Here is a 25,917-nt window from a genome sequence, read left to right on the forward strand (position 1 = left end):
TCAATACATTTAGCCGTAGGCTCAAATTGACTGATTATTTTGTGTTCCCTTTGGTGAAGAACCTTCCATCTCATGAGCAGCATGTACAAGAAACACATCATTTCTATAACAGATTAATGCTATTAACTAGCATGAGGTTTATTTGCTTTGAGATGTGTCAACCTGGTATTAGGCGTAAACACTTTCTCTGGTCACGCCCATTAAAAAAACCTTAACTCACTAGGATGTTGCTTGATATGCTACACCTATGTCTCGCACAAAACGCTTCACATTTAATTGCAAGTACTTCAGATAGAACAAGGTACTGCCATCAGTCCCTGCTTCTCTCCCAGTTATTCAAGTTGCATATGGGCTGGTGGGAGGAGGAAGTACTCAGTGGTTGTGATTTGGAGCCATGGGCTTACCACATAGTCTTGTGGATCCGTTTTATAGAAGGCTAGTTTGATTATTTGGAAAGGTGATCAGGAAAAAGTAATGGAATTTGTATCAATTAACAATGAGAATAACTTGAATCTGAGATTTACTAGTACTGTCAGTGTCACCAATATTGTATAGTTAGACTTATTGCTTGAGATAAGAGGTAGGAGCACTAGTCACAGCCATGCATCAATAACCCACTGAAGGGAACAGTGTTTCACAAGCCTAGCAGCTACCACCCTAGGGCCTTGTTGACTATATCCCCTATGAGGAATTATTGCGCGTGAAAGAAATTGCAACTCACAGGAGGGATATGAGAGAGCAACTATAGATATGACAAAAAGATTTCAATCGAGCGGCTACTCATGCAATACTTTATAAATATCTGAAAAAAACGGTCACTAACCTGGATAGGTATAAGATTCTCTTTAAAATGAAAAGTAAAAACAACTGACAACGGTAAGGATATAAAAAGACAAACTACATACAATATTGAACACCAAGTGACCTTTGGCTGTTGTGCTCCCATTTGAATATGGACTTTGGCAGGCTGTTAGTGTCACACTTACATACTTATTCTAAGTCTGTCAGAATTTAGTGTCTGTTTCAGCCTTTCTGTGTCGGTCATTTCCCCCATAGTTGTCTGTGCTATCAATAGTTGAGTGAGCTGGGCCTGAATGTTCTTGCTGGCACTGTTTTCTTGCTGTTACTTTTAAGCATGCCCTGCCCTGCCCTATCATTCTGGCGCATCACTTGTATCCACTGCATTTTAAAGAGCAGATCTCTCGTGCAGCTTCCCAGCACTGCTGTGGTTGAACTTCCTCAGATCCCGATCCACTAGTGATCCGCTTCTGTGCAGCAGCAAGCACATATCAGATATTGCTCTCCAGTCTGCTCACCAGTAGCTCATCCTGGGCACTGCATGTTACACCTTGCTGCGGCTTTAGTTGCGCTCCAATGTCATTCCATGTGTTTTTTATGTCACACACTTATCATGGGAAGTCTTTTCTTTCTGTCTGTGCTCCAAATTACTTAAAAGTAATCTTGGAAATTGTTTGTCAAGACCTAAAATGACCTAATGTTGCAGAGTAAATTACGCTAACTGTACGTTGTTGTTCATGTGTCCAAAGTGGTTTTTTCCATTTACCATATTAAGCAATTGATATTGCGGTGTTTTAAGTTTGTTTCATATTAAAATTGTTTTGAGTGGCATGATTATATTAATTATAGGAATGCTAAACTACGTTTATGTTCGTTTTACTTTGTAGACAACGGTACGTGGACTCAGCTGTGGTTGGTATCCGACTACCATGAACATGGCTCACTCTTTGATTACCTAAATAGGTATACAGTTACTGTGGAAGGAATGATCAGACTAGCCTTATCTACAGCAAGTGGTCTTGCTCATCTTCATATGGAGATTGTAGGCACACAAGGTACAGTATTTCCTTTCTCTTGGTAAGGTAGCGTATGTGCATATCTTACCTAGGACAAAGCTGTGAGTGAAAACATGCTTGCTTGTTTTATCCCAGAATATCCTAAATAATATACAAAATGTATTCCATTTCCTTGGTTTAAAAAAAAAAACATTTTTCTGATGGATTGTCAATTTGGTATGTAAACGTTCTTAGCTATAGAGAATGTTTGTTTTCATTCTGTTGAGGTCACCGAGGCAACGATTAGGCTTCACCTTTCTTCACTTTACTCCTCAGCAAGTGTTGCCTACTGCACTTATCTAAACATTATGCAGAGGGACTTGTAGTGAACAGAGACTTATGTTTGTTGTATTGTGGTGTAAATTTGTTAACTTTTCCCTATAGATTATAGTTTTGGTAGTGTTAGATAAGTGACCTTTGTAGGAAAGCATGTTTTTTTCAGGTTTCATCTCACTTTTTGCTGCCATTTGCACTAGTAGCTGCTGGTTTATGACTTTGAAAGTGCACTGGAACCTGCTTACCTGGCCCCAGGGCCAGTGCTCTCTCCCTAAATACGATGTAGCAAATTGGTCCTCCCAATTGGCGAGAACTTTCACCCACTTATATATCCCTAGTAAAATTGTAAAAAGGGTACCCAGGGCCTGGGTGATAGAGTTCACCAGGGCCTGAAGCACTATTTGTGCAACCCTGAGTGACCCAAGTACATAGGTGACCGCAGGGCTGCCATTATAGTAACCAGGCAAACTGCTTCAACTCTTTGCCCTCACCATGAATGGAAAGGTCAAAGTTCTAGCTTTAATATATGTCAGTTACCCTTTAAGGTAGGTCTCCTAATACCAGGAAATGGGGTGCAGTATATTAAAAGTGTGAACATATGAATGCAAGTTTATTTGTCCCTTTAGTAGCCCTTTCCATTAAGGACTACTATAAATGATCAGCGATCAATGGGATAAGATGGGCTGGCACCCTGCAGCCTGAGGTCGTCAGCTGCATTATAGTACCTCCAAATATGGTCACATTTGGTATCAAACAATGTGCCTCCTTAACCTGACATGATTCCTATGTCGAATTTGATGTGGCATTCACCCAGGGTGCTACCTTCGAGGTAACCAACCTGGTTGTCTCAGCCTTTCCTGTGCTTAAGCAGGCAGCCTGCAGTTGCTTCTGCTAAGACAGGAATCTAACCTGATAGGCAGAGTGAACACTACCAGGAATAATAAACAAAGGCCTGGCTGGGAAGGTGGTGACACCTCCCACCCTTACAGGCTGTTTAGTGAAGTGGCACTTCAGGGCGGTAGCTTCAAAGCATGCATCCCCTCTAATATGCATGCAGGCTGATTGCCAGAGGAGGAAGCTGCCCTCCCCCTAGGTACATTTTCACCCAGGGAAGCAGGACAATTAGTGTGATGACCTACACCTCCGGAAGGCTAGCCACTCACCTAGGGTTAGCTACTTGTTCTGTATAGCCAAGGAAGGTTTCTGCCATTGTTAGATGTTGCAGAACAGAGGGCTCTGGGTAGAAAAGGTGACACCCCCTCCCACTGCCCCCCTATATGTAGTCACCTCAGGGACGGACTAGCCGCTGGGGCAAGTATCCCATTGGCCACTTGCACCCATACCCCTAAAACTAGGATTGATGGGACACCCCTGACACAAGAAACTCAGATCCATGAAGACTGCAAAGAAGAGACCCAAGTCATCGAGAACTGGAGCTACACAAACCAAAGGCGGGATACTCTGCACAAGTGACAACGCTCCCAAAAACTGCACAACTGAAATTCGTCCTGGACCAGAGACCAGCCCCCAGACAGAGGGACACATTTGAAAGCCAAAGGTACCACCTGCAGACTCCCTTGGACTAGCAGGACTAATCCACTGCAACCACAGGTTAAAACAGCTTCCTGGAATCAAAGAATCGCTGGCCATTGGGTCCTCTAAGGGATTGCCCAAAAGTAGATGCTTCAGTACATTATGGGAAACACAGTCCTGACCTCCAGCAACTTACAAGCAGCTTTCCTTTCCCCCTGGACGTCGAAAAATCATCTTGCTAAACTTACCGCTACCAAGGCTTGTTGTTGGTGACCAGTCCAGTTACCATCATCTCACTCAATGCTGCAACAAGAGGGAACCAAGCAACCCCCCTTCAACTGACCACTGCAGTGGCCCGTTGGTAACCTTTTGCATCAGTTTCCTCCCCAGCACGGTCTAGGTGGTAAATCCAGCTCTGCCGCGACTTCTGCCTCAGCACCAAGAACAGCCAGAACAACTTTGCAACCCTTCCCCTTGGGCCAGGTAAATTTGAACTGAATGTTGTGGCTTGGTCCTGGGACGCACATTGCCTTACCCCTCTGTGGCTCCACGTAACTCAACCTGCAAGTGACCAATTATCACTAGAGCCCTCTTCCTATTGACTGCAAACGTAAATCTGCTTTATTTTTATAAATTGGTGTTGGATTTCCTTTGAGTTATGTCAATTACATCTGATAGACCTCTATCCGCAGATAACTTAACTTTTGAATTCTCCCCAGGCTTTATACTGGATCCGGAAATTTTCAGCAGTACCTCTGGGTGCCGAGGTGTTGCGCCAAACCACTCTGTGATTACGTCAACTCTGGTTGTGATGTCAATGGAGTCATACAAGCCCCCTCCAGATGGTTCCTCAGGCCGTTTTTGGCCTACTTCAACACGTTTTGTCAGTGGGAACAGTGTGCATTTTCTTTTTTTTTTTAAAACATATTTTATTGCCTGATCTCACATATCATGCACAGCTCCGACATCCGGAGTCTACTGCAACCATTAGTGGAGCAAAAATAACATCAGCAGACTTTTACATGAAACAACAACACCCACCCCCTCTCCCAATCCCACCCCCCCCCAGTGCACTGCTGCCGGTGCTGAAGTGTAATAAAGTATCTACATCAAAACATGCCAAGTCCATCAAGACACTTCACGGAGTTGCCAGATGTCCAACGTCAAAGTGTCGGGTGGTCGCCCCCCTCAGGCGGAGGGTCCAAGTCCAGCCCACGGTAATCAGCCCACCTCTTCCAGATTTTAAAGTGCCTACGGGGGCAGCCCCTGGCCATGAATATGGGTTGCTCCAGTCCCATGCAAAAGTCCATGCCATTTCGCCAGGCGGCCAGTGGCGGGGCTTGGGGTGCCTTCCAAGTTTTATCAATGTCTCGTTTGGCTAATGTGAGGCCCAGGAGTAATAGATGGCGCTTGTACCTGTTGACCCCCACCCCACAGTGTGCCTTTTCTACATGTCTTCAGGTTTTAAGCCATGTGGGTCTTGTACTCAACAAATTTCGGTTCCGGTCAGGAAACCACAAGTCCTACCTACTGCTTGCGGAGGAATCTCGCAGATATGACTTGAACAACCTCCACCGTCTCCCACCTTTCCCTTGTAATAGAGTATATACTAAACAGGGCGAAGATGGGGACCGGGAGAAGGAATCCTTAAGTGTATAGTGTTAACCTGGTGTGTACGCCCACGGAAGACGAAAGGCCCCCCTTTATGAACACTGCCTGTAGGGACAAACTATATGGTTTGATATTTTTTCACCCTTGGATTACATTCATACTGGTTTCCATACAGACATCCAAACACGTTGTGAGATGTATGTTGTATTCACTTGTGACGTGGTACGAGCTGGTACTATACTCATCCGCACACAGAAGGGAGAAAGTGCTGTCCCTGTTACATCACAGGAAAGGAACTGTCATCTAGCGAGTATGGTTCCCTGAAATGAAATAGACGCTTCCAGTGCCAACACCAACATGGGACTAAAGCAAATAAGCACTCCTGCGCGTATACAAAGAAAAGAAAGCAACTGCGGGCTCCTGCGCGTGTCACAACACAGAATGGTACACCAGCACTCCTGCACATGTACTATGGACAGAAAGCGACAACGCGCTCCTCCGCGTGCCCCAACACAGCAAAGTACACCGGCACTCATGCGCGTGTACCCTGGCAAGCTACCTGAGAGGCTGGATGACGGAAAGTATGCAAAGTATTTGCATAGCGGGACTACCGAATCACAACTTCTCCAGCCAGGGGAGGAATCCGAATCCTAAGCACGCTTGGTTGAGCGCAGCGGGTTTATATGCGGCTCACCTGGTAATGCCTCCCATATTGGTCTCCCAGTCTACTTCCTGTACAAGGAAGCTGGACCGCTAACCTGCGGATCGCGAAGACCCTGGTAATCCCCAAGAAAGTGGAACAAACACTCTGGCAGGGTAACTCGACCCCCTAGACAGTGTACCATGTCAGTTCTAAACCCACATTCAGTTTGTATCTGGTGTTTGGGAGAACACCTTGACTCCGATGAATGCGGCTCTTTCCAGAAGCTGAAGGCTCTCCAGGAACGCCTCATAAAGCTCTTGGATTTGCAACTGGCTTTGTGTCAGTCTCCATCCTGGAGCTGGAGCCGTTCATGGGGACATTGCTCTCCATTGACTTCCCAAGGTAAGTGTAGGAGGTTGAAGTCGCAGCATCCCGACTTTACCACATGAAGAATCCGCCTCTCATGGCTACTCCTGCTCGCAGGTTGAGGTGCCCGGCCATGACTCAGCCCTGTGCCTCCCTGTTTTTTCTGGAGCTGGGGGTTTTCATGGCCTAAATAAAGGAATACTAGAATTCTCTTCATTTTATATTTGGACCCCCACCGTCCCCTGCAGAGCCGTCGGGCTGCATGGAGGTGAGAGGGGTCATGCGGTGAGCTCGTCCTCTGTGTCATTTGGGCCATATTAGTCGTTGGGTCAACACTGGGCGATCCGCTTCCACACCAGTTAACACCCCTTCGGGGTTTCCATCTTCAGCGTCCATTCTTGATCAGCCGGCTCCAGCATTGATATGGGTTGTGTCGATCAGTCTTTTCCCCTTCTCCCTTCAACGTCGAAGAGTCACCTTCTCGGCGTTGATCCGTGTCAGGTACGGAGTTGATAGAGCCAGTTCAGGAGAATGTTATATTTCCACTTCCCTCTCTTGGTGGGGCTTTTGGAAGTCATCTTGTGGTAGGTGATACAGAGGAATCTGGGCTATTACAGCCTATTTCTGAGGATTTTCCATTTCCTATGGAGGAGAATTGGCTATCTACAATTGGTGAGGCTAGTAGACTTTATTCTTCCCCAGCCTCTGGACTACTTTCCCCTCCTAGTCTTACTACTGAGGTGAGTTCTTCCTTTGGAGATATGTTGAGGAGTGTGACAGTGGTTTTAGATTTATCTCTGCCTACCCTGGAGAAGTCCACTCACATCCTGATTGATGTCCTTTATCAAGGTCAGACCGGGTTGGAGCCTGTTGTTCCATACAGTGATGCCTTGTATGACATATTGTTGGATACTTGGGTTTAGCCTGATGCAGGGGTCTTGGTGGACCGTGCTACATCTCGCGGGCACTTACCTGCTCCTGGGACCCTACTTGGCTCCTCAGGTATCCTATCTCTCATAGTCTGGTAAATCAGGCTGTTACAGCCTCACAGAATATGGATTCTCTACCTAATGAATCTGCAGCTTGAGAGATCACATGAACAAGTTACCTTCAGTAACGCATTATCTGGTACACGCACAGTTTAGCTACAGATTCCTTACCGCCCTACCCATCCTCCCACTTCGCGAGTGGTCTGTAATATAGAGCTTGTACCTTTTTCATCACTGGTTCTTTACACCGGTGATCACTGTTTCAGGTAGTTGTGGGACTCAACAAACAATTTGGTCTTAACTCAAAGATCTTGCCTTGGTATTTACCGTACCATTCAGTTCCTTTTTCTAGTAATTATTTTGAAAGTACATTGTTCTTTTTCGGCACACTGTTTCCACACCCAGTTTCTATAGTGGCTCCGCGTTCTGGTGCTGAAAGTTTCACAGAAGAAAATGGCGGCTGTGTATCAGAGGGGACTAATATGACTCCACTGATGTCACAGCCGAAGTCGATGTCATCACGGAGTCGTATAGCGCCGTCCCCCAGCACGTAGAGGTACTGCTGAAAAATATCTGTGTCCAGTCTGATGCCTGGGTAGAATTCAGACTTTGAGGAATCTGCGGCTAGACTCTCTCTACTAGTGCATTACCGAAGGTAAGTAACTTGTTCTTATTGTCCATGTTGGTACTCTAAAATGCTTAACACATTTTCCTCTAGTAAAGCCTGACTGCTCTTTGGCCCACTACTAGGACTGAGCTTAGATTTTATTATTGTAAAACCAACGACCTGTCCAGTGGCTGATTGGGACATTGTCGACATTACTAAGTTAGCATGAGCCCTACAGCCATGATTCAACTTTTGTTCACGTTACAAAGCTTTATTTTTGAAAGACTCTGTTTGTCTTTCACATGAGAACTGTTTGCAATGTTCGTTCTCTGCTTGTTCATGGAGTTAAGTCTGAACATTGTAAGCAAGGTCAATAAACAACGCCCTTTATTATTTTATTCTGGTCAGGCCCTAGCAACTAGACAAAACACACAAACGCAGCTGCTGCTTGAAGCTTATACTTGATGTTACGGGGAGACATGTTTAGGTGAGAGACACTTGGTGAGGGACCTGTTCAGGGAGAAGCGCAACACACACCTGCGATGTAGAAATACAGTCTATGGTCTAAGGTATGGGCTCTGCTGACAAAGCCCAGAGATCTTATATTATATTCTATAATAATACTTTTGTAGTAGGGGATCTCTGTGATAGTCCTAATCATGTGAATAGTCCCGCCCATGTGTGTGGACCCAGGAGCACTATTCTCTTAAGTTGTCCTCTCCTGCAGTCCTGCATAGACACTTAATAAAAAAGAGAATAATGCAGCCTAAAAGCAACTAGTCTACGCTGGCAATTACTTCATCCTGAAGTCAAAAAGATAGCCAGGTAACAGTTAAATGTAACTATTTTACTGAGCTTCACACATAGAGAAACTCCCCTTCACAAAGATCCTCTTTTCATGATAGAGATGAAGTGTTGAACAGATTTTTACTGTATTAGAATCCAAACAAGGTCAAGGAAGTAACAGATATTCATGTATTATTGTTACTGTTTACTGCACCACCAATATTAAAGAAAGACCAGTGGATCTATAATAACAGTGGCGGGAGAATCTTAAGGCCACAGTGTTAGGGGGTTTGTCAAAAGGATCCAATTGTATTTTTGTATGGTATTTGTATTGATTATTTCTCCTTTTTATCTCGTGTCGTATAATTCTTATGAATGTGATATTGTTTTTGATCATGTGTGTAATGATTTGCTATTAACTGTCTATTTAATTTTATTGTATCTGTTCAAAGAGTTTTCTTTGAAATTTTAATTCATTCTTTTGTGAAGAGGAGTCTTCACTTTTTATAATAATAAAAAGACTGTGAACGTTCATTTTTAGTGTGGAAATCTATTTTTAATTTTCATATATTTTTCCCTTGATGTCTGTAGAAGAAAAGTGTGCATGATTGGGTAGAACCTACATAGCAACACAATACGTACTTGCTCTAGCGTACACCCAGGGATTTCCCTTTGACTAAGTTGAACAGACAAGCCCCATAGGCTGCCATTATGTGTCTGTTAATGGATACCATGCCTTTAAGAATCCTTCCAGAGACCCTCGGTATCCCATGATGCACAGCCAAAGGCTAGTTACTTTCAGTTCTTTTTTCCGGCACCTGCTAGCAGGACCCTGGAGCATTGAGCTCTACCTTGAGTGGTATATTTTTCAATAATTAAGATTTCTAAAGTTATTTGGAGTGTTTTACTCCGTCTTTGGCCTTTTCCTTCCTTTTGCTGTCTTTTTCGGGCAGTTAGCCCACATTTTTCTTGTAAAAATGCCATCTTTGTTCGACAAATGCCCTGAATGTGGGAGGAAGAAGTCCAAGTTGGACGCCCACAGAGTTTTCATTCTCTGTCTACCTACTTCACATGTTCCTGAATCCTGCACCATCTGTAAATCCTTCTCCAGGAGGATCCTGCATGACAGGGAAAAAAGTTTTGTCTTCAAGGCCCGGCGCAGAGAAGACAACATGCTGCAAGTGGGACATCTGGGCAAGGAGAGAACCAGTCCTCCTCCATGACCCATGCGTCGAACTCTTGGGGGCTCCCCACTCGAAAGAAGGTTCAAACACGACGCTGGTCCCGGTCGACATCGAAGGCAACAACATAGACCAGGTATGACGACTATATGCTCCCTGTCGACTCAGGGCTCTGGGTCGAAGCGACGTTGAAGATCAACGTCGAGGGGACGGACGTCGAGGCCTCGACTGAGGTCGACGTCTAGGGCATCCCGGTCAACGTCGACGCACCATTGCCGTCGATCTGGGTCTAGGGGACATCGGCGATCGTCGTCGATGAGACACCGCCATTCACTGTCAAAGAGACGTTCGATGTCGAGAAGAAGCCAGTCGACGTCGAGTAGGTATCATCGTAGCTAGACGGCAAAAGACCAGTCTCCCTCTGTGGTCCGTCTCTCAACGTCGTCGACAAGTTGTAGATCACAATGACGTCGACACTCGCCGTCTAGGGGCACTACATCCAGGGTTCCCTCTTCAAGGCCAGCCCGCAAGCGGAGAAGGGTGATATCTACTTCAAACTCTGAGTATTCCAGGACCTATTCTCCAACTAGGACACTGGAACCTGCTTCTGTTCAGCATGTGGCTCCTCGTCAGTCACTGCCCCTGCGGCCCAGGACTCCTACTCCTCCGCCCCTCCTAAAACTCCTCCGCCTCCTGCAGTTCTCCCTCCGACTCTGACGGTGCCCTCGATTTCTGGTGCCCGTGCTCCCTCCATAACCTAGAAGGGCCAGATCACGGTCCCGGCCAAGACATTGCTCACGCAGCCGACACCGTTCTTCTACAAGGTCTCACCGGAGACGTCGTCACGAGAGATCTCGTTCTCGATGTACTAGGGACACGGAATCCACTAGTGTGGGGAGATATTTGCCCACATTATCGGATTTGCCACCTCTGAGAGTGGCACCTGTTGATGGCATTGCCACTTTCCAGGAGGTTCTTGTGAGGGGAGCGGTGAAACTTGGAATTTTGTTGTCTGTGCCTACTCCCACTACGTCGGTGATTTTTGAGACGCTGCAGCAGATGCACCTTGTATCAGTCCAAACAATCCCTTATAGTGGTGGTTGTAAAGTCAACCTTATAGACAAACTATCCTAGGGGTAGCATAGACCTAGCAGTCTTAGGCTTAACTCAAGAGGGCATGTGAAGCCAGCTGCTTTACCATATGCAATCCTGTAATACCAAATAAAAGGATACCACACAAGTTATATATTATAAAAATATATATTTATTACTAGAATAATCCTCTGTACTCTTTGAGTGCAGAGGCACAAGCGTTTAAACAAAAGCACAGTTAAACATTCAAAAGTTGCACAATTTTGGATAGGCCCGGTGGCCACTCTAACCATATACTAAAATAGTGGTATAAGTACCACCTCTCGAACAATGGTAAGGCCTAGGGCGTTGTGAATTGCTGGGACTACTCGGGACTAGCAGTGATGAAGTCGGGAGAGGCCCGCGGGACACGGGTGCAGTGCCTAAAGCACACGCATGCACCAATGCAAAGTCAATGGCGCGTAAAAGTAATAAAGTTACTGTTTTGGAAGTCTTCCGACTGAAATAGAATTAAACCACTTTAAACTAGGACACTAGGGGTGTAAACCACTATAGGAGCACCAGTGTTAGATCGTTACCTCACCCACAGGAAGCGGGTGCAAAGGTGCCAAAGTGTGTCTGGTTTTGTCGCGGAGATCTATGGAGCCTGGAGATGAAGATGCTGCAGGCGGCCAGGAGGGAAGAGTCCGGTTGGATCCAAGGGTGGATCGAAGATTTAGAGTACCTGAAACCAGAGGGGACAGAGTCTGGGTCACTAGCCAGTGACCAGGATGGAACCAGGAAGGGGGTAGTATTCCAAAGTGTGTGACACCTTACACAACATGTTTTGATAAAGCCAAACCAAAGTTAGCAATAACCACGAGGATTATAATGCACTTAAGAGTATATGGTATGGCAATATCCTGGCACAGCTATAAGGAAATGGCTCCAAAGGCTGTAGACAGGCTCAGCTCATGCAAGAGCACCATCTCACATAAAACCAAGCACTCTGCCTCCAGGATTGTTAAGGCCTGCCATAGGAGTGACTGATAGGTATATATGTGTCCAGATATAGGTTTAGATATAGATATACTATATCTAAGCAAGGGGTGATTACACCACCTTGCCCCAGCTGAGTGATCAGCCAGTTGTGTCTGTTTGAATGGCCAGCCAGGGGTGGCAAAAGATATGCTGCAGCCCCTGGTAGGCTTCGGATGCACCTATGCCCTGGCTACCTATAGTACATTGTACAGGGGCTGATAAGGTGTCCAGTACCAATTTGGTGATGTACCTAAAGTACATGAATGTGAATTTAGAGAGAGAACAGCAGGCTGTGGGTCTGATTAGCAGGCCCACAGCCACATTATGTCGAAAACCAGTGAAGCAAAAAGCAAAAATTGGAGTGACCATAGGAAAGCAGACCCTACTCTCCTACAGCACACCTCTCAACCTCTGCTTCCATTGGTACCCGGATTGGAGGAACCGGCGATGGAGTTATTCCTTACGCCTGCCTCTGAAAAATCTTTGCCTCCGAGGCTCCAGAAGAAATACCGTCCCCCGGACTCTGACCCTGCATTCCTTAGGGCTCTACTGCCCTGCTGGGCCGTTACAACCATTCCTTGTGGGAGTCTCTTCACCAGTTCATAGACCTCCTACCTAGGGGCAAACGGGAGGATTTCCAGGAGGTACTCAATGAGGGACCGATGGTCTCTAGACAGATTATCAGCGTGGCAGCGGACACCTCTCTCCTTGCAGCCCACGAGTATTGCCATGGCGTTACTCTCCGATGGCATTCCTGGTTGCGTCTCACCTCTTTAAAACTGGAGGCTCAGCAGCGCATCGCTAACCTTCCATTCTCGGGTACCACCCTCTTTGGTTCCCATGCGGACGAGGAGATGGCCCGCATGAGGGCTGAGAAGGAAACCCTCAAAGCTGTTGGCTTGGAAAGCTTAAGGAGCAGCATAGGACTTTCCACCCTTTCCAACAGCGTTATTCCTCTCAGCGAATCCAGCGTGGGCAGGGCCATCAGTCTGGACAGCAACAGTTTGAACGGTCATTTCAGCCGTTTCCGAGACGCCAGTCGAGAGGAAGGTCTAACCAGCATTCGACACCAGGGAACAAGGCCTCAGCGGGTCTCAAGCCCTGAAGGGTTACTTCCCCCTCTTCTGTTGCCCACTCCGGTGGGGGAAGCATTCAACATTATCTGGCAGAGTGGGAAAAGATAACTCAGGACAGTTGGGTGCTGAATATTGTTAGCAGTGGATACTGTCTATGTTTCACCAGCCCTCCTCCATCGATACCGCCAGTCCGCTCACAACACCCGCTGCGCGAGCTTCAGGTGGAGACCGATACCCTGCTAAGGAAAAGGGCAATAGAACTAGTTCCTCCTACCCAGAGGGGACAAGGTCTATATTCAAGATTCTTGCTCGTACGCAAGAAGGACAAGAACGAATTCAGACACATTCTCGACTTGCGGCAAGCGAACAAATGGATCCGCTGAGCAAAGTTCTGCATGTTATCCCTGCATCAGATCTACCCTCAGCTGTATCAGGAAGACTGGTTATGCGCAATAGATCTGCAAGACACATATTTTGATGTGCCCATGGCAAGGAAACATCGCAAGTTCCTATGGTTCCTGGTTGGCACCAATCACTACCAATATGCAGTGCTTCTCTTCGGTCTGAAGTCAGCGCCCAGGACTTTTTCAAAATGCATGACAGTAGTCGCAACACACCTCCGGAAGAGCAAGGTTTCGTCTATCTATACCTGGACGACTGGCTGATCAAGGCAGCTACATTTCAGGAAGTACAACTGCATTTCAACAGGACATCCGTTCTGCTGAATCGCTGAATCGTGTGTCCTTCGGAGGAGAGACGCTTATCAATCCTTCAGAAGGCTCAGACTCTCATGACCATAACCTTCCCGACGGTGAGGAATGTGTCCTCTCTTCTGGGCTCCATGGCCTCATGCATTTTTCTCACTCCTCATGCACGCCTCCAAATGCGGCCTCTGCAGGAATGTTTGAAGGATCTGTGGAACCAGAAAGAGGGGAGTTGGGAGGACAGGATTGTGTTGTCACAGCAAGCCATCCAGTCTCTACGATGGTGGTGCTCTCCACACAATCTACTCAGAGGGACTCCTTTCCACAAGGAGATTACAAGACAGACCACCGTGACAGATGCGTCTCTCCATGGCTGGGGTGCACATTCGGATCACCTACAGATACAGGCCACGTGGTCCGGGAAGGAGTCCACATATCACATCAACTTCCTGGAACTTCGAGCTGTTCACTTGGTACTGAAAGCCTTCCAGCCTTCCTTTCGTACCAGTTCCCTGCTTGTGCAGACGGACAACACAACAACAATGTTCTATCTCAACAAGCAGGGTGGGATACCACTCTCGCCCACTGTCTCAGGAGGCCCAGACGATCTGGCATTGGCTTCTGGCCAGGGACTTGACCATCACAGCGACTCACCTCCCGGATGTGCAAAATGCTCAGGCAGACGCTCTCTAGCAGACTCGTTCTCGAAAATCACAAGTGGGTCTTAAACGACGATGTGGTGCAAGATATATTCGAAAGATGGGGAACTCTGGAGGTCAATCTGTTCGCCACCGCAGAAAACAGAAAATGCTGCAATCGCCTCCAGGTTCTACCAACCAGGGACGCTGGGGAATGCACTATGGATCAACTGGTCAAACAGCTTTCTCTACGCTTTCCCCCCCTTCCCCTGATCACAACAGTGTTGTTCAAACTTTACCAATCACGGGCCAAGATGATCCTCATTGCTCCGGAGAGGCCCCGTCAGTGGTGGTTCACCGATCTACTACATCGGTCTGTCCTGCCGCACCTTCTCACGAAGTTTGGAGGGCAGATGGTGCACCCCAACCTCTTGTCGTTGAATTTGACGGGATGGCTCCTGAGCTAGTGCAGTATGGACATTTAAATTTCCCTCAGATCTGTATGGAGATATTAAATGAAGCGAAAAGACCATCTACACAGACTTCCTACGCATTTAAATGGAGGAGATTTTGCATTTGGTGTGCCTCTAAGAATGCAGATCCTGCCTCCTGCAAGGAGGATGTCATTCTTCCTTATTTGCTGCATTTGGCTCAATCCGGCCTGATTTTTCATTCCATTAGTGTTCACCTAGCAGCTTTAACTGCAAATAGGAAATGTCCTTCACAAACTTCCTTTTTCCAACTCCCAGTCATCAAAGATTTTCTGGAAGGTTTGAAGAAAGTGTTTCCTCCCATTAGGCTTCCTTCACCTCCGTGGGAGCTTAATGTGGTGCTTTCTAGACTGATGCGAAAGCCTTTTGAGCCCATTCATAAGGCTTCTCTCCAGCATCTGTCCTGGAAGGCAGCTTTCCTTGTAGCCATATCATCGGCTCACAGAGTGAGTGAAATCCAGGCTCTCTGTTGTCAAGAGCCTTGCACAGTGTTTCATTCTTCTAAGGTAGTCTTGAGAACTCACCCTAAGTTCCTTCCAAAAGTAGTGTCAGAGTTTCATGTGCATCGAACTATTTCTTTATCCACATTTTTTCAGCATCCTTCCTCTCCTGCTGAAAGATCCCTTCATTCTCTCGATGTTAGAAGGGTGTTGAAGTTCTACTTAGATAAGACTAAGGAGATTCGTAGATCAGATCAGTTGTTTGTTAAGTATGGCTCTGTCAGGACTGGTCTTGCTACCTCCAAGCAATCCATCTTGAGGTGGATTGCGTCCTGTATTCAGTTGTGTTATCAGAAAGCCAACAAGACTCTAGTTAGTAAGCCTAAACCTCACTCTACCAGAGGTAAAGCTGCTACAGCTGCTTTACTCCGTAACGTCCCTATTACAGAAATCCGTAAGGCTGCCACTTGGAAGTCAGTCCATACCTTTACTCAACACTACTGCCTGAACTCTGATGCCAGGGCAGATGCTCAGGTTAGGCAGGCTTTACTGAGGAATCTATTTGCACAATAGTGGGTCTGTTTGTTTCTTCCACCGCTGGCTTTTTTTTTGGGATGGGCTTGCCATTCTATTCACATGATTATGCCTATACACAGAGATCCCCTACTACAGAAGGAGTAGTTTCAATCCGCCCACGGACGCACCCTTTCCCACCCCCTCTGCTACTTCAGCCAGATAGCCGGACCACCCTCCTGACCCCACAATCTTGCGCAGGATGGCGAAAAGAGCCCACAGGAGAGAGCATGACCCGGCCCTCTGCTACACTAGCCCCCACCTTGTGTGACCACCAGCCCACCCCGACCCATCATTCCCTGAGTTACGGAGCCCCTAGTTCAGTTCAGAACCTGTATAGCCATTTGCTGACACCCCTGGCAGGGGGCTATGGACTAGAGACTAGCGTATGGGTTGATGTCACGCTATAATCTTACCATCGTCCACGTTCGCGATGTCCCCTGGCAACTCAGACAGAGGTGCCTGGGAAGACCCCTTTCACAGGTCGGCAAATTGGTGGCCTTTGTAATTGCCCCCGCTGTTCATAGTCATGAAAATGTTAATGTTGAATGTAATGCTGCAGCAGTCAAATATGCAATATAAAGTAATGTATGACGTGTCAAAATATAAAATCCAATAAAAAGTTTAACAGAAGGAGTAGTTTCTTACCTGTAACTCCAGTTCTGTAGTAGGGGTCTGTGATAATCATAAGCAACCCGCCCTCCTCCCCTTTGGATGAAACCATGATGTACAGAATTCAGCAGACCTTGCTTTATACGCGTTCAAAAAGAACTGAAAGTAACTAGCCTTTGGCTGTGCATTATGGGATACCAAGGGTCTCTGGAAGGATTCTTAAAGGCACTGTATCCATTTACAGACACATAATGGCAGCCTATGGGGCTTGTTTGTCCAACCCTTCATCTCTATTATGAAAAAAGGATCTTTGTGAAGGGGAGTTTCTCTATGTGTGAAGCTCAGTAAAATTGTTAAATGTAACTGTTACCTGGCTATCCTTTTCCCTTCAGGATGAAGTAATGGCCAGAGTAGCCTAGTTGTTTTTAGGCTGCATTATTGTCTTTTTAATTATCTCTTAAGTGTCTATGCAGGACTGCAGAAGAGAACAACTTAAGAGAATATATCTAATTAAGTGCTCCGGGGTCCACGCACATGGGCGGGACTATTCACTTGATTATGTGGAGAAGTGTGGCTCAATGCTTAGAGCGGCAGACCTTGATGCAGAACGCTGGCCAGGGACCAGGGTTCGATTCCCGCCTCGGCGGGTTTCGGGCTTAAATTCCTCTGACCGGATATTCTCGCCTCAGTGCCGATTCTAAGCATGGGTCCCACGCTGCAACTCTGGGCAATAGCTTGCTTAGTCTCCACAAAGGCCCCCTGATACACAAGGGATGCCTGGTTTCACCATGGGATGCCCAGGAGTGGACACCCCACAAGGAAAAGCCAGGAGGGGTTCCCTTGTGGTAGGAGTACAAGCGCCGGGATGCCTCCGGGTCACTGTTCGCGCTATACAAATACGCCACATTTACATTTACATTATGACTATCACAGAAATACCCCTACTACAGAACATGTCAGTGGGGAAATGTGATGGCATGGAGCAGCTGGAGAAGGAGTCAGAGTCGGAGTTGCTGTTGGAAGAGGGCGGGTGTAGAGACAGTTGGCACAGATTCACAACGAGGTAGCTAGGGCTGTCAGGTGTCATCTCGGATGTGTGATATGAAGTCCTGGAGGATCGTGTCCCAGCATGTTGCTATGGAGTTTTTACGTAGCTCTGTCTTTTCTTCTTGTCAGAGGGCTCTGCTCTCTGCTTGTGCCCATCTAATGATCTCTGTTTGCCAGTGCTAGATCGTGGGGGGTGCGACAGATTTCCATTTCATTGCCACTGCCCGCTTGGCCAGGAGTAGTGCAAGATCTATGAAGTGAGTCGTGGCCTTCTGTCACAAAGTGGCGGATCCGCCTCATGATGTATTTGAGAAGGTAGAGGAAGACAATCAATTCCCCCCTTATATTATGCCTCTCCTTATTTACAGCTTCACCGTTCACTTACCACATTCCTTGAGGTAGAATTGTGTTACAAGGAAGACGGTCCATTTAAGGAACAGAACTTATGTCATTCTTTCTCTGTCAACGTAACGTACACAGGAGAATCAATTTCAATCTACCCTCACTTGGAGGATTTTTTGAAACCCGGAAAGGCAGAGAAGGTGTCGTCCAGAACGAGGAGAAAAAGCCACCACCGCACGAGCAAGATGAGAGAGAGATGCGAACGAGTCGTTCCGAATACACAGCGACAGGAAATCCACAGCGAAAGAACTCTGATGACCAGACTCACCATACCCTCACTCGAGGCACGAAGAGACGCCCGTTTCAAACTCACCGGCAGAATCTGGGAGAAGCCGACGGTGTCGCGAGGTGTCCCACCACGTTCCTGAAGGAGTGTGGCTCTCCCAGGAATCCACTCATCTACGGGACCTGATGGGGAGGACTGAGGAAACAGCAAACAAGTCATAAAAGAAAACCAGGGAAGAGAAACGTTTAGCGTTAAATACCTCAGTAGAATCAACCACTGAAACCGTTACAGCACTGTTGGAGATAATTTTTTAAGGGGAAAATTCCTCACTTCCCATTCTTGAGAAAGCAAAGAGTGCTAGAACACTTACCTGGCTCTGTATTCTTTCCCAGGCACAAACCCCGTTGGACACTTGGAAGAAGAGAAACATCAAAGGACCATAGAAGGAAGAAAAAGAGGAATAATTCAGTTTTTAGATTCCAAGATTGTGTACTAAAAAAAAAAATAGTGAGAGACAAAGCAACACACGTTTTCTGCTTTCGTCATCCGCACTAAACGTTTACATGTTCCCAGTTTTGGGGCTAGGCAATTTGCCAAACAGGCACTGACATGCAGAGTCAAACGTCTGCTGGCCCATGGCTCAGGGAATGTCCAGCAGAGCTGCATCCCAGTAGAGTTGCAGGGACCCACAGGCCCACAACTTGTGGATCACATGCGCAAAATCTAACTTACAGCGCAGGCATTCATCTGGGACCAAGGGATGTATTTCTGGTGTAGGTGTCGGGTCTTGGTCAGGTAGGTCCTGTGTGTGAGGCAGGATTGTATGTACTTAATTTGGGAGTTGTGGGGAACTTGCTGGGATATTCTAAGATCTTTAGCCACTCCAAGCCGTAGAATGGTTGTCCCAAGCAGGGGTGGCTCCTCCATTTGAGTAGAGGAGCATCCCTCACAAGCCCCAGAACTGAAAAAAAACTTGTAATAAGGTTTTTTATTACTGTTTTATTTTTCAGCATCCTGTCCTGAACTAAGTGTGAGGACGGGCCAGTGCCGCCAAGTGGCAGCAGCAGGGAGCTGTGCACTTTAAAATGTGCATATCTCTTTGACAGCCGTCTTGGGATGGCCAGCCAGACATGTGCATTTTAAAGTTCCCTAACCTAGCTGTTTTAGACAGCTAGTTTAGAGAAAGCACAGGCTTCCAGTGCTCTTAGGAGCAATAGGAGAGCTTGCGCTATTCAATTGGGTAGTGTAGTTTCCTGCATTGGGAGCTTCCTGGAAGACACCTGAGGGAGGAGGATATAGTGCTGCGAAGGTAAGTGAATTAATTTTATTATTATTTTTGTGCCCCCCCCTACCCACCCACCCCAGCGCTTACCAGTCTGGGTACAAGCCAGCTGCCACTGGTCCCAAGGAGTCTTCTTATCCAGACTGCAGGTGCGCCAGCACCGCTGGGTGGGTGGGTGGGGTGGTAGTGATTTGCCCTGCACAAAGGCCCGATATATCCAGGTCACAAGGCGTCTGCTGTGCCCTTTTGAGTGTAATGTGTGGGCTAGAAGGTTCTGGGTTGGTTCTGAGCACCAAATAACACAATGTTTTTGCTGTGCCACTCTGAGTGTCTCAAAGGTCTGGAATGCTCCCCCGTGCACTTGCACTCTGATGATCCTGGAGCTTCTAGAAAGACATTAGCATACATTTTGTAAAGAGGTCGGCGAGTGTTGTGATGCCAGCCTCCTCCCACACGCCAGCAGGAATCCACCTAATCTTTGGTCCCCAGAGGAAGTCCTCAGAACGGTAGCAGTGGGAATTAGGGTTGGATGGTTCCAGCCAGAGGGAAGCTCCTCCAGGCATTCACTGGCCGTTTGCAAAATAAGTGAATAGAGGTCCTTTGTCCGATGGCCTAGGAGTAACAAGGAGTAAACCCGTCTTGACTGGCTACACCTCAACAGACAACAACCGCTTCTGCGATTGGATCACCACAATCAGTGGGCAAATGGACCCTATAGGCCCAGCGAACTCACATGAAATTTAAAAAAAAACATCTTGTCCATGGTTCTCACTCGCCTTAAAAGAGGAATTAGGCGAAGTTAGAACACTGGAACGGAGGTGGCTCCGAAATTATGAGAGCAACGATCAAAACACCTATAAAACAGCTCGGAGGCGGTATCATGCCTCGATTAAACTTGCCAAAAAACATTATTACTCGGAGGCTATATCCTTCGCTAATAATAGGCAGAAGGAAGCCTTTAGGATTGTAAATAGTTTCAGTAATCCCAGATCGCTCTCGCAGGAAATTCCACCCTCCCCGAGCCTCTGTAATTGTATTGCTAACTTCTTTGAGCAAAAAATCTTAGACATCATCAAAGATTTTCCCCAATCGGTGTCTCTCCCCATCGATGAGTTGACTGGGGATAACTCCGAGACAGCCTGTCTTAAAACGTTTTGTCCCATCTGCTTAGAAGAGTCCCGCCTGGCTATTTTATCAAGCAGGTCTGGATCTCCTTTTGATCCATGCCCCCGATGTTTTTACGAGCCTTAGTGGACGAGGTAAATCCTATCATCAATGCGATCATTAATTCATCACTGTCCTCCGCTGTAGTCCCTATGGAGTGGAAAATGGCAGCCATAAAGCCCTTACAGAAAAAACCACTAGCTGACCCTACAACACTCTCGAACCTACGTCCCATCTCATTACTTCCAGTATTGACGGAAGCGTTCGTAAACAAACAGCTCACCAAGTTCTTAGAGGACAACGATATCCTGCATACCAACCAGACAGGCTTCAGGGCTAAGCACTCGACAGAATCTGCCCTCCTGTTTACGGCTGAGACCCTGCGGGCTGCCATCGACCAGGGAAAAGAAAGCCGTCCTGATTTTACTAGATTTATCGGCGGCTTTTGATTCGGTCTCGCACCCTATATTAATCAACCGCCTAGTAAAATCGGGCGTAGGGGGAGCAGTGCTGGCGTGGCTGAAGAATTTTCTCAGTCAAAGGCGCCAAATCACCGTACTGGGAGAGTTTTCCTCTGAGGAGAAGGTTATCACGACAGGGGTACCGCAGGGTTCTAGCTTGAGCCCGGTACTTTTCAACTTATACATGGTCCCCCTGATCGAACTAATCTCACCTTTCCAGATCAGCACAATATCATATGCTGATGATACTCAGCTCATCCTAGTACTGGATAGACGGAGGAAAATCTTAAAAACTGTCTGGCCGCCACATTCGATTGGATGAGGAGTAACCATCTCAAATGCAACTCTGGTAAAACCGAAATTTTGTCTTTCGGTCATCAAAATTTGTTCTCTCCAAAGAAGTGGTGGCCGGAAGATACTGAAGCTCCCCCAAACACCATGTCCACCGCCCAGAACCTGGGCATTAAGTTTGATGACTCCCTGTCATTTAAACAACAGGCGGTGACTGTGGCTGGTACCTGTTTTAACATTATCAGAGGCATCAGAAAATTCTTCGACCTTCTCCCCCTGACAGCAAGGCAAACTGGGGCGGTTGCACTTGTATCATCAAGATTGGATTACTGCAACAGCCTGTATGCGGGAGCAAATAAATCTGTACTCCACAGGTTGCAGATTGTCCAACATGCAGCCGCCCGCCTTGTCCTTGGTTGGCCGAGGAAATAGTCTGCCTTGGCTGCACTTAATGCCCTCCATTGGCTGCCAATACATAAGCGTATTTTGTTTAAACTACTTGTCATCCCTTTAGGGCTTTCCATCTACAAGGTCCTAAGTACCTGTCAAACGGCTTTAGGTGCTACACACCAGTTCGGAGCCTTAGGTCATCAAATCAGAATTTATTGCGGATCCCGAGCTTTAGGCTTGCCACCAAGGGGGGAAAATCCCTCACAGTATTGGGATCCAGGGCATGGAATAAGCTCCCACTGCAGCTTCATCAAATCCCCTCAAAGCCAGTTTAGAAAAGCCTTGAAAGCGTGGATTTTCAGACTTTCTGATACCGCCAGTAAAGCCTTGGTGTAAATGTGCAGGATCTCCATAAACCCAACAGTCAGCCGGCCTCACTCCAACTGGCAACGGTACCAGCGCCAAGATGCTCCCTGGAGTGATAACCGCACTATAAAAATGTGCCATTACATTACATTACATTACAATGTAAAGAAGTGACCCTCACAGATCCTGGCCCAGGGAATCCTAGTCTTGTCAGTCTGATGGCTCGCTAACCAAGGGCCACCCATTGGAGTTGGGCTGATGGGTAATAGTGTGTGAGGTTTGGGGCTCCCAAACTGCCACAAGAAGGAGGAGCTGCAGTGTATGCTGCACAACCCACGTCCCGCCCATGTTTCAGATCAGGTTGAGTAATTTAGAATCTAGGTGATAGAGGGTACATTCAGCGACCACAGCTGAGAGGTTGTTAAAGCAGTATAGAGGAGTGGGGTAGCATCACCATTTTTGACAGGGCCATGCCGCCCATCGCTAACAAAAGAGAGAGAGAATCTTCCAGAAGGAAATTTTAGATCTCAATGACCTCACTGTCTTGTCAAAGTTACCCCTCCGGAAGGTCCACCCCTGTGTGATATTTTTGAATCTCTAAATATTTATATGCCCACTGGGCCCAGGGTATTCTCTTGCTGCCTAGCTGGATTTGCCGTGCTGAGAGGTGATCAATACACGGGAAAGCAAGGCATTTGGCAAAGTTAAATTTAAGGCCTAGGACCTCAACAAATATGTTTAGAATTGAAGAGAGTTAAATCAAGTCTGCCGAAGGTAGCAGATCATGTCTCCTGCCACTTGCATCTTGGTTGCCAAAGTAATGCCCCATTTCCTTCAACTGGTTCTATATATTCTATAACTGGGATGGGGCAACTCTGTCAGGTGCCCTATATATGGGATAGACCTCTGAGATATGGCAACTCAAACTGGCTCTTGCGTTGGGGTTGGAATTTATGAGTCAGATCCAACCTATGATTTGTGGGACAAAGCCGTATTGTGGGGAGGGCCCAAAACATGTAGTCTAGTTTTAGAAAGTTAAATGCCTATTCCAGGTCAAATAGAAAGGCACCCCGCGTTGGACCTTGTTTGGGGAGCCTGTTCCATAACTGCAAATAAATGTTGTATGTTTTTGACGTGTTACAGTGGGGCAATAAAGCTGTTCTTAACAGTATGAATCAGTTTAGGTAGAATAGGGAGTATGTGGTCTGTGAGTATTTTGATGAGACATTTATAGTCTGGCTAGAGAAGGGAGATCAGTCTGCAAGAGGATAGAGGGGTTGTGGCCCATTTTAAGGATTGCCACTACTTGGGCTTCCCATAGCGAGGGTGGGAGGAAGCCAAGTGCCCTTGCCAACTGGAACAGTTGTAGGAGGCGTGGTGCCAGAGAAGCTTCATACATTGCGTAGAACTCAAGGGTAGGAATGTTCTGGTTCGAGGCATGTGGGCTGCGGAATTCATATCTGTGCATAGATCGCTGCCTAGTGTTGGGTCCGGATGATCGCACATTGTTGTCCTGGAAGAGTCTTCGAAGTATCACGAGATAGGTGGCTCCCCCCCTGGACTACAGTGCGCATGGGCATCGACTCCATCCTCAGATTGTTTTTTTCCGCCATTGGGTTCGGATGTATATTGGTTCACTCTACTCGGAATCGATATAAAACTTTCTTAAGGCCAAAAGGCCTTTAGCTTTTCGTCGGTATAGTCTTGCGTTCGGTGCCCGATTCTTCCAGCTCAGTTCGTCGCTGAAGGCCCATTTGACGCCAGAGACCTAATCGACGGACCATCATGGACTGGAGTCCGTTCAAGAGATGTCCCGTGTGCAACTCAAAATATCCCCACATCGACGTCCACCCGGTGTGCAACAAGTGTCTCTCACCGGATCATGATGAAGCCAGTTGCATGGCTTGTTCCCGTTTTCGATCCAAGAAGACTCTCTTGCATCGTCGCGCTGCGCGCGAGGAGGCCCAGCAGACTGCACCGGCGCCGGTGAACATATTCGATGCCGGGAATGAAGAAGGAGCTGACCGGGAAGTTCGTGAGAACCTGTCGAATCCCGCGTCGGAGCTCAACTACAACTACGACGCTGATGTTGAAATGCTCGACGTGGAAGAAGTCGTCGACGAGGTAGGAAACGACGACGGGGCCTTTGGAGCCATGGAAGATAGCTCAGGCGAAGAGTTAACTCAAACTGACATTGGGGCCGAAACGCTTCAAAAGGCTCAGGTCGAGGGATCGCCACTAGGCCTTACTCAAGATCTTCCAGTGGGTTCTACGGCCCGCCTTTGGGCTCGGCTACGGACATTGCTATTTAGCCACACCCTGCGAAATCGAAACCGAAAGTGAAGACAACGGTCTCGATGCAAGTGAAAGCACTGGTGCCCCCATCGAAACCAAAGGTGCATGTTGCTTTGGTCGGCTCAAAGCCCTCGGACCGTTCGGCACCGACAAAGCAAAAGGGCGTTATCGACCCGTAGAAACAGCTCAAGGGCGTCGAGACGAAGTCTGCCACGCTGAAGACAAAGGTCAAGGCAGTCGAGCCGAACAAATCGGCGCCGAAGACTGTCGACACCGACAAAGGACTCAGTGATCCAAAGGTTCTCGAGACTCCGCGTCGACAAGACAAGGCCAAGAGCGGACCGACCCACGAGTACACATCTAGTGGTGCCTCGAAGGATTCCGTCGCGTCGACGCAGCCGTCCGCCGCTTTCTCCAAGCAAGTGGCGGACTCACTACAGCGCATCAAGGACAAGGCCTCAAGTGTCGGTCCGAAACCTCCACCTTCGAAGCCTGTCGATAAACCTCCGAAAACGTCGACGCCCATCCACTTCACGTTGCCGCCGTAAGTGGCGCCGAAGGCTTTCGCCCCTAGAATGGGCAACGTGACCGAGAAGGTGCCCTCGGTGCCGAAGTCGACGTCTGTGGTCCCGGCCTTGAAGCATCGCCAATCTTCGTTGGAAGAACAACAAGAACAATTTATCGATGCCGAAACAGGCAGGCTTTTCCTTCATAAGCGGAAAATTGCCCCGGAACAGCCGATGGAGTCCTATAAAATTCCACTGAAGAAGAAAAAGGATTCCACTTCAACCCCTGTTCTTGTGGAACCGGTTTCTCCACATGGCCATGATGTCTCACCCACCTATTCAGATGTGGACACTGGGGAAGGTGATGAGGATGAATACAGCTATCCTGTCTACACTGAGCCTGATGATACCAATGAACCCCTGGGCAGCTGCTGCTGACCCAGGTGATCCTCACTTTACCCCAGACACTCAGATGTATGCGGTTAAAACGTCGCCTACAGAGGATTCAGCTGCGTTTAATACCCTTATTGAAAGGGCGACAAAGAATCATGACGTCCAGCTACATGCTGACCCCATTGAAGTGGACTTTCTTTTTGACACCTTTTCCGTCTCAGAGAGGACTGTCAAGACTCTGCCTATGTTGAAGGGTGTCTTGAAGCATGCTGGGGATATCTTTAAAGAGCCTACGAGAGCCAGAGTGATAAACCCAAGAATTGAAAAAAAGTATAAACTGGCACCTGGTGACCCTACTTACATCAACGGACAGTTGCCTTTGGACTCTCTTGTTGTTTCTAATGCCCGGAAGAGGGCTAATTCACAAACAACGGGTGATACTCCTCCCCCAGATAAAGAATCTAAGGTGTTTGAAGCATCAGGGAAAAGGGTGGCAGCTCAAGCGGCCAATATCTGGCGCATTTCAAATACACAAGCACTTCTAGCCAGGTATGACAGGGCACATTACAACACTCTGGAGACCCTGTTACAGCACCTGCCAGA

General features: G+C 47.4%; 1 protein-coding gene across 2 annotated transcripts in view; it reads left to right on the top strand.

The window, feature by feature from the left end:
* The window catches only part of LOC147722897 (TGF-beta receptor type-1-like), a 1,593,949-nt gene that overhangs the window by 798,519 nt on the left and 769,513 nt on the right, over positions 1-25,917 (top strand). For both annotated transcript variants that reach the window (XM_086965305.1, XM_086965306.1), the window contains exon 5: positions 1,686-1,853. In XM_086965305.1, the coding sequence (XP_086821431.1) occupies positions 1,686-1,853 (168 nt within the window). The remainder of the gene's footprint in view (positions 1-1,685; positions 1,854-25,917) is intronic.

The sequence above is a fragment of the Lissotriton vulgaris genome, chromosome 4_1 (genome assembly GCF_964263255.1).
Source record: "Lissotriton vulgaris chromosome 4_1, aLisVul1.2, whole genome shotgun sequence".
NCBI classification, from domain to species: domain Eukaryota; kingdom Metazoa; phylum Chordata; class Amphibia; order Caudata; family Salamandridae; genus Lissotriton; species Lissotriton vulgaris.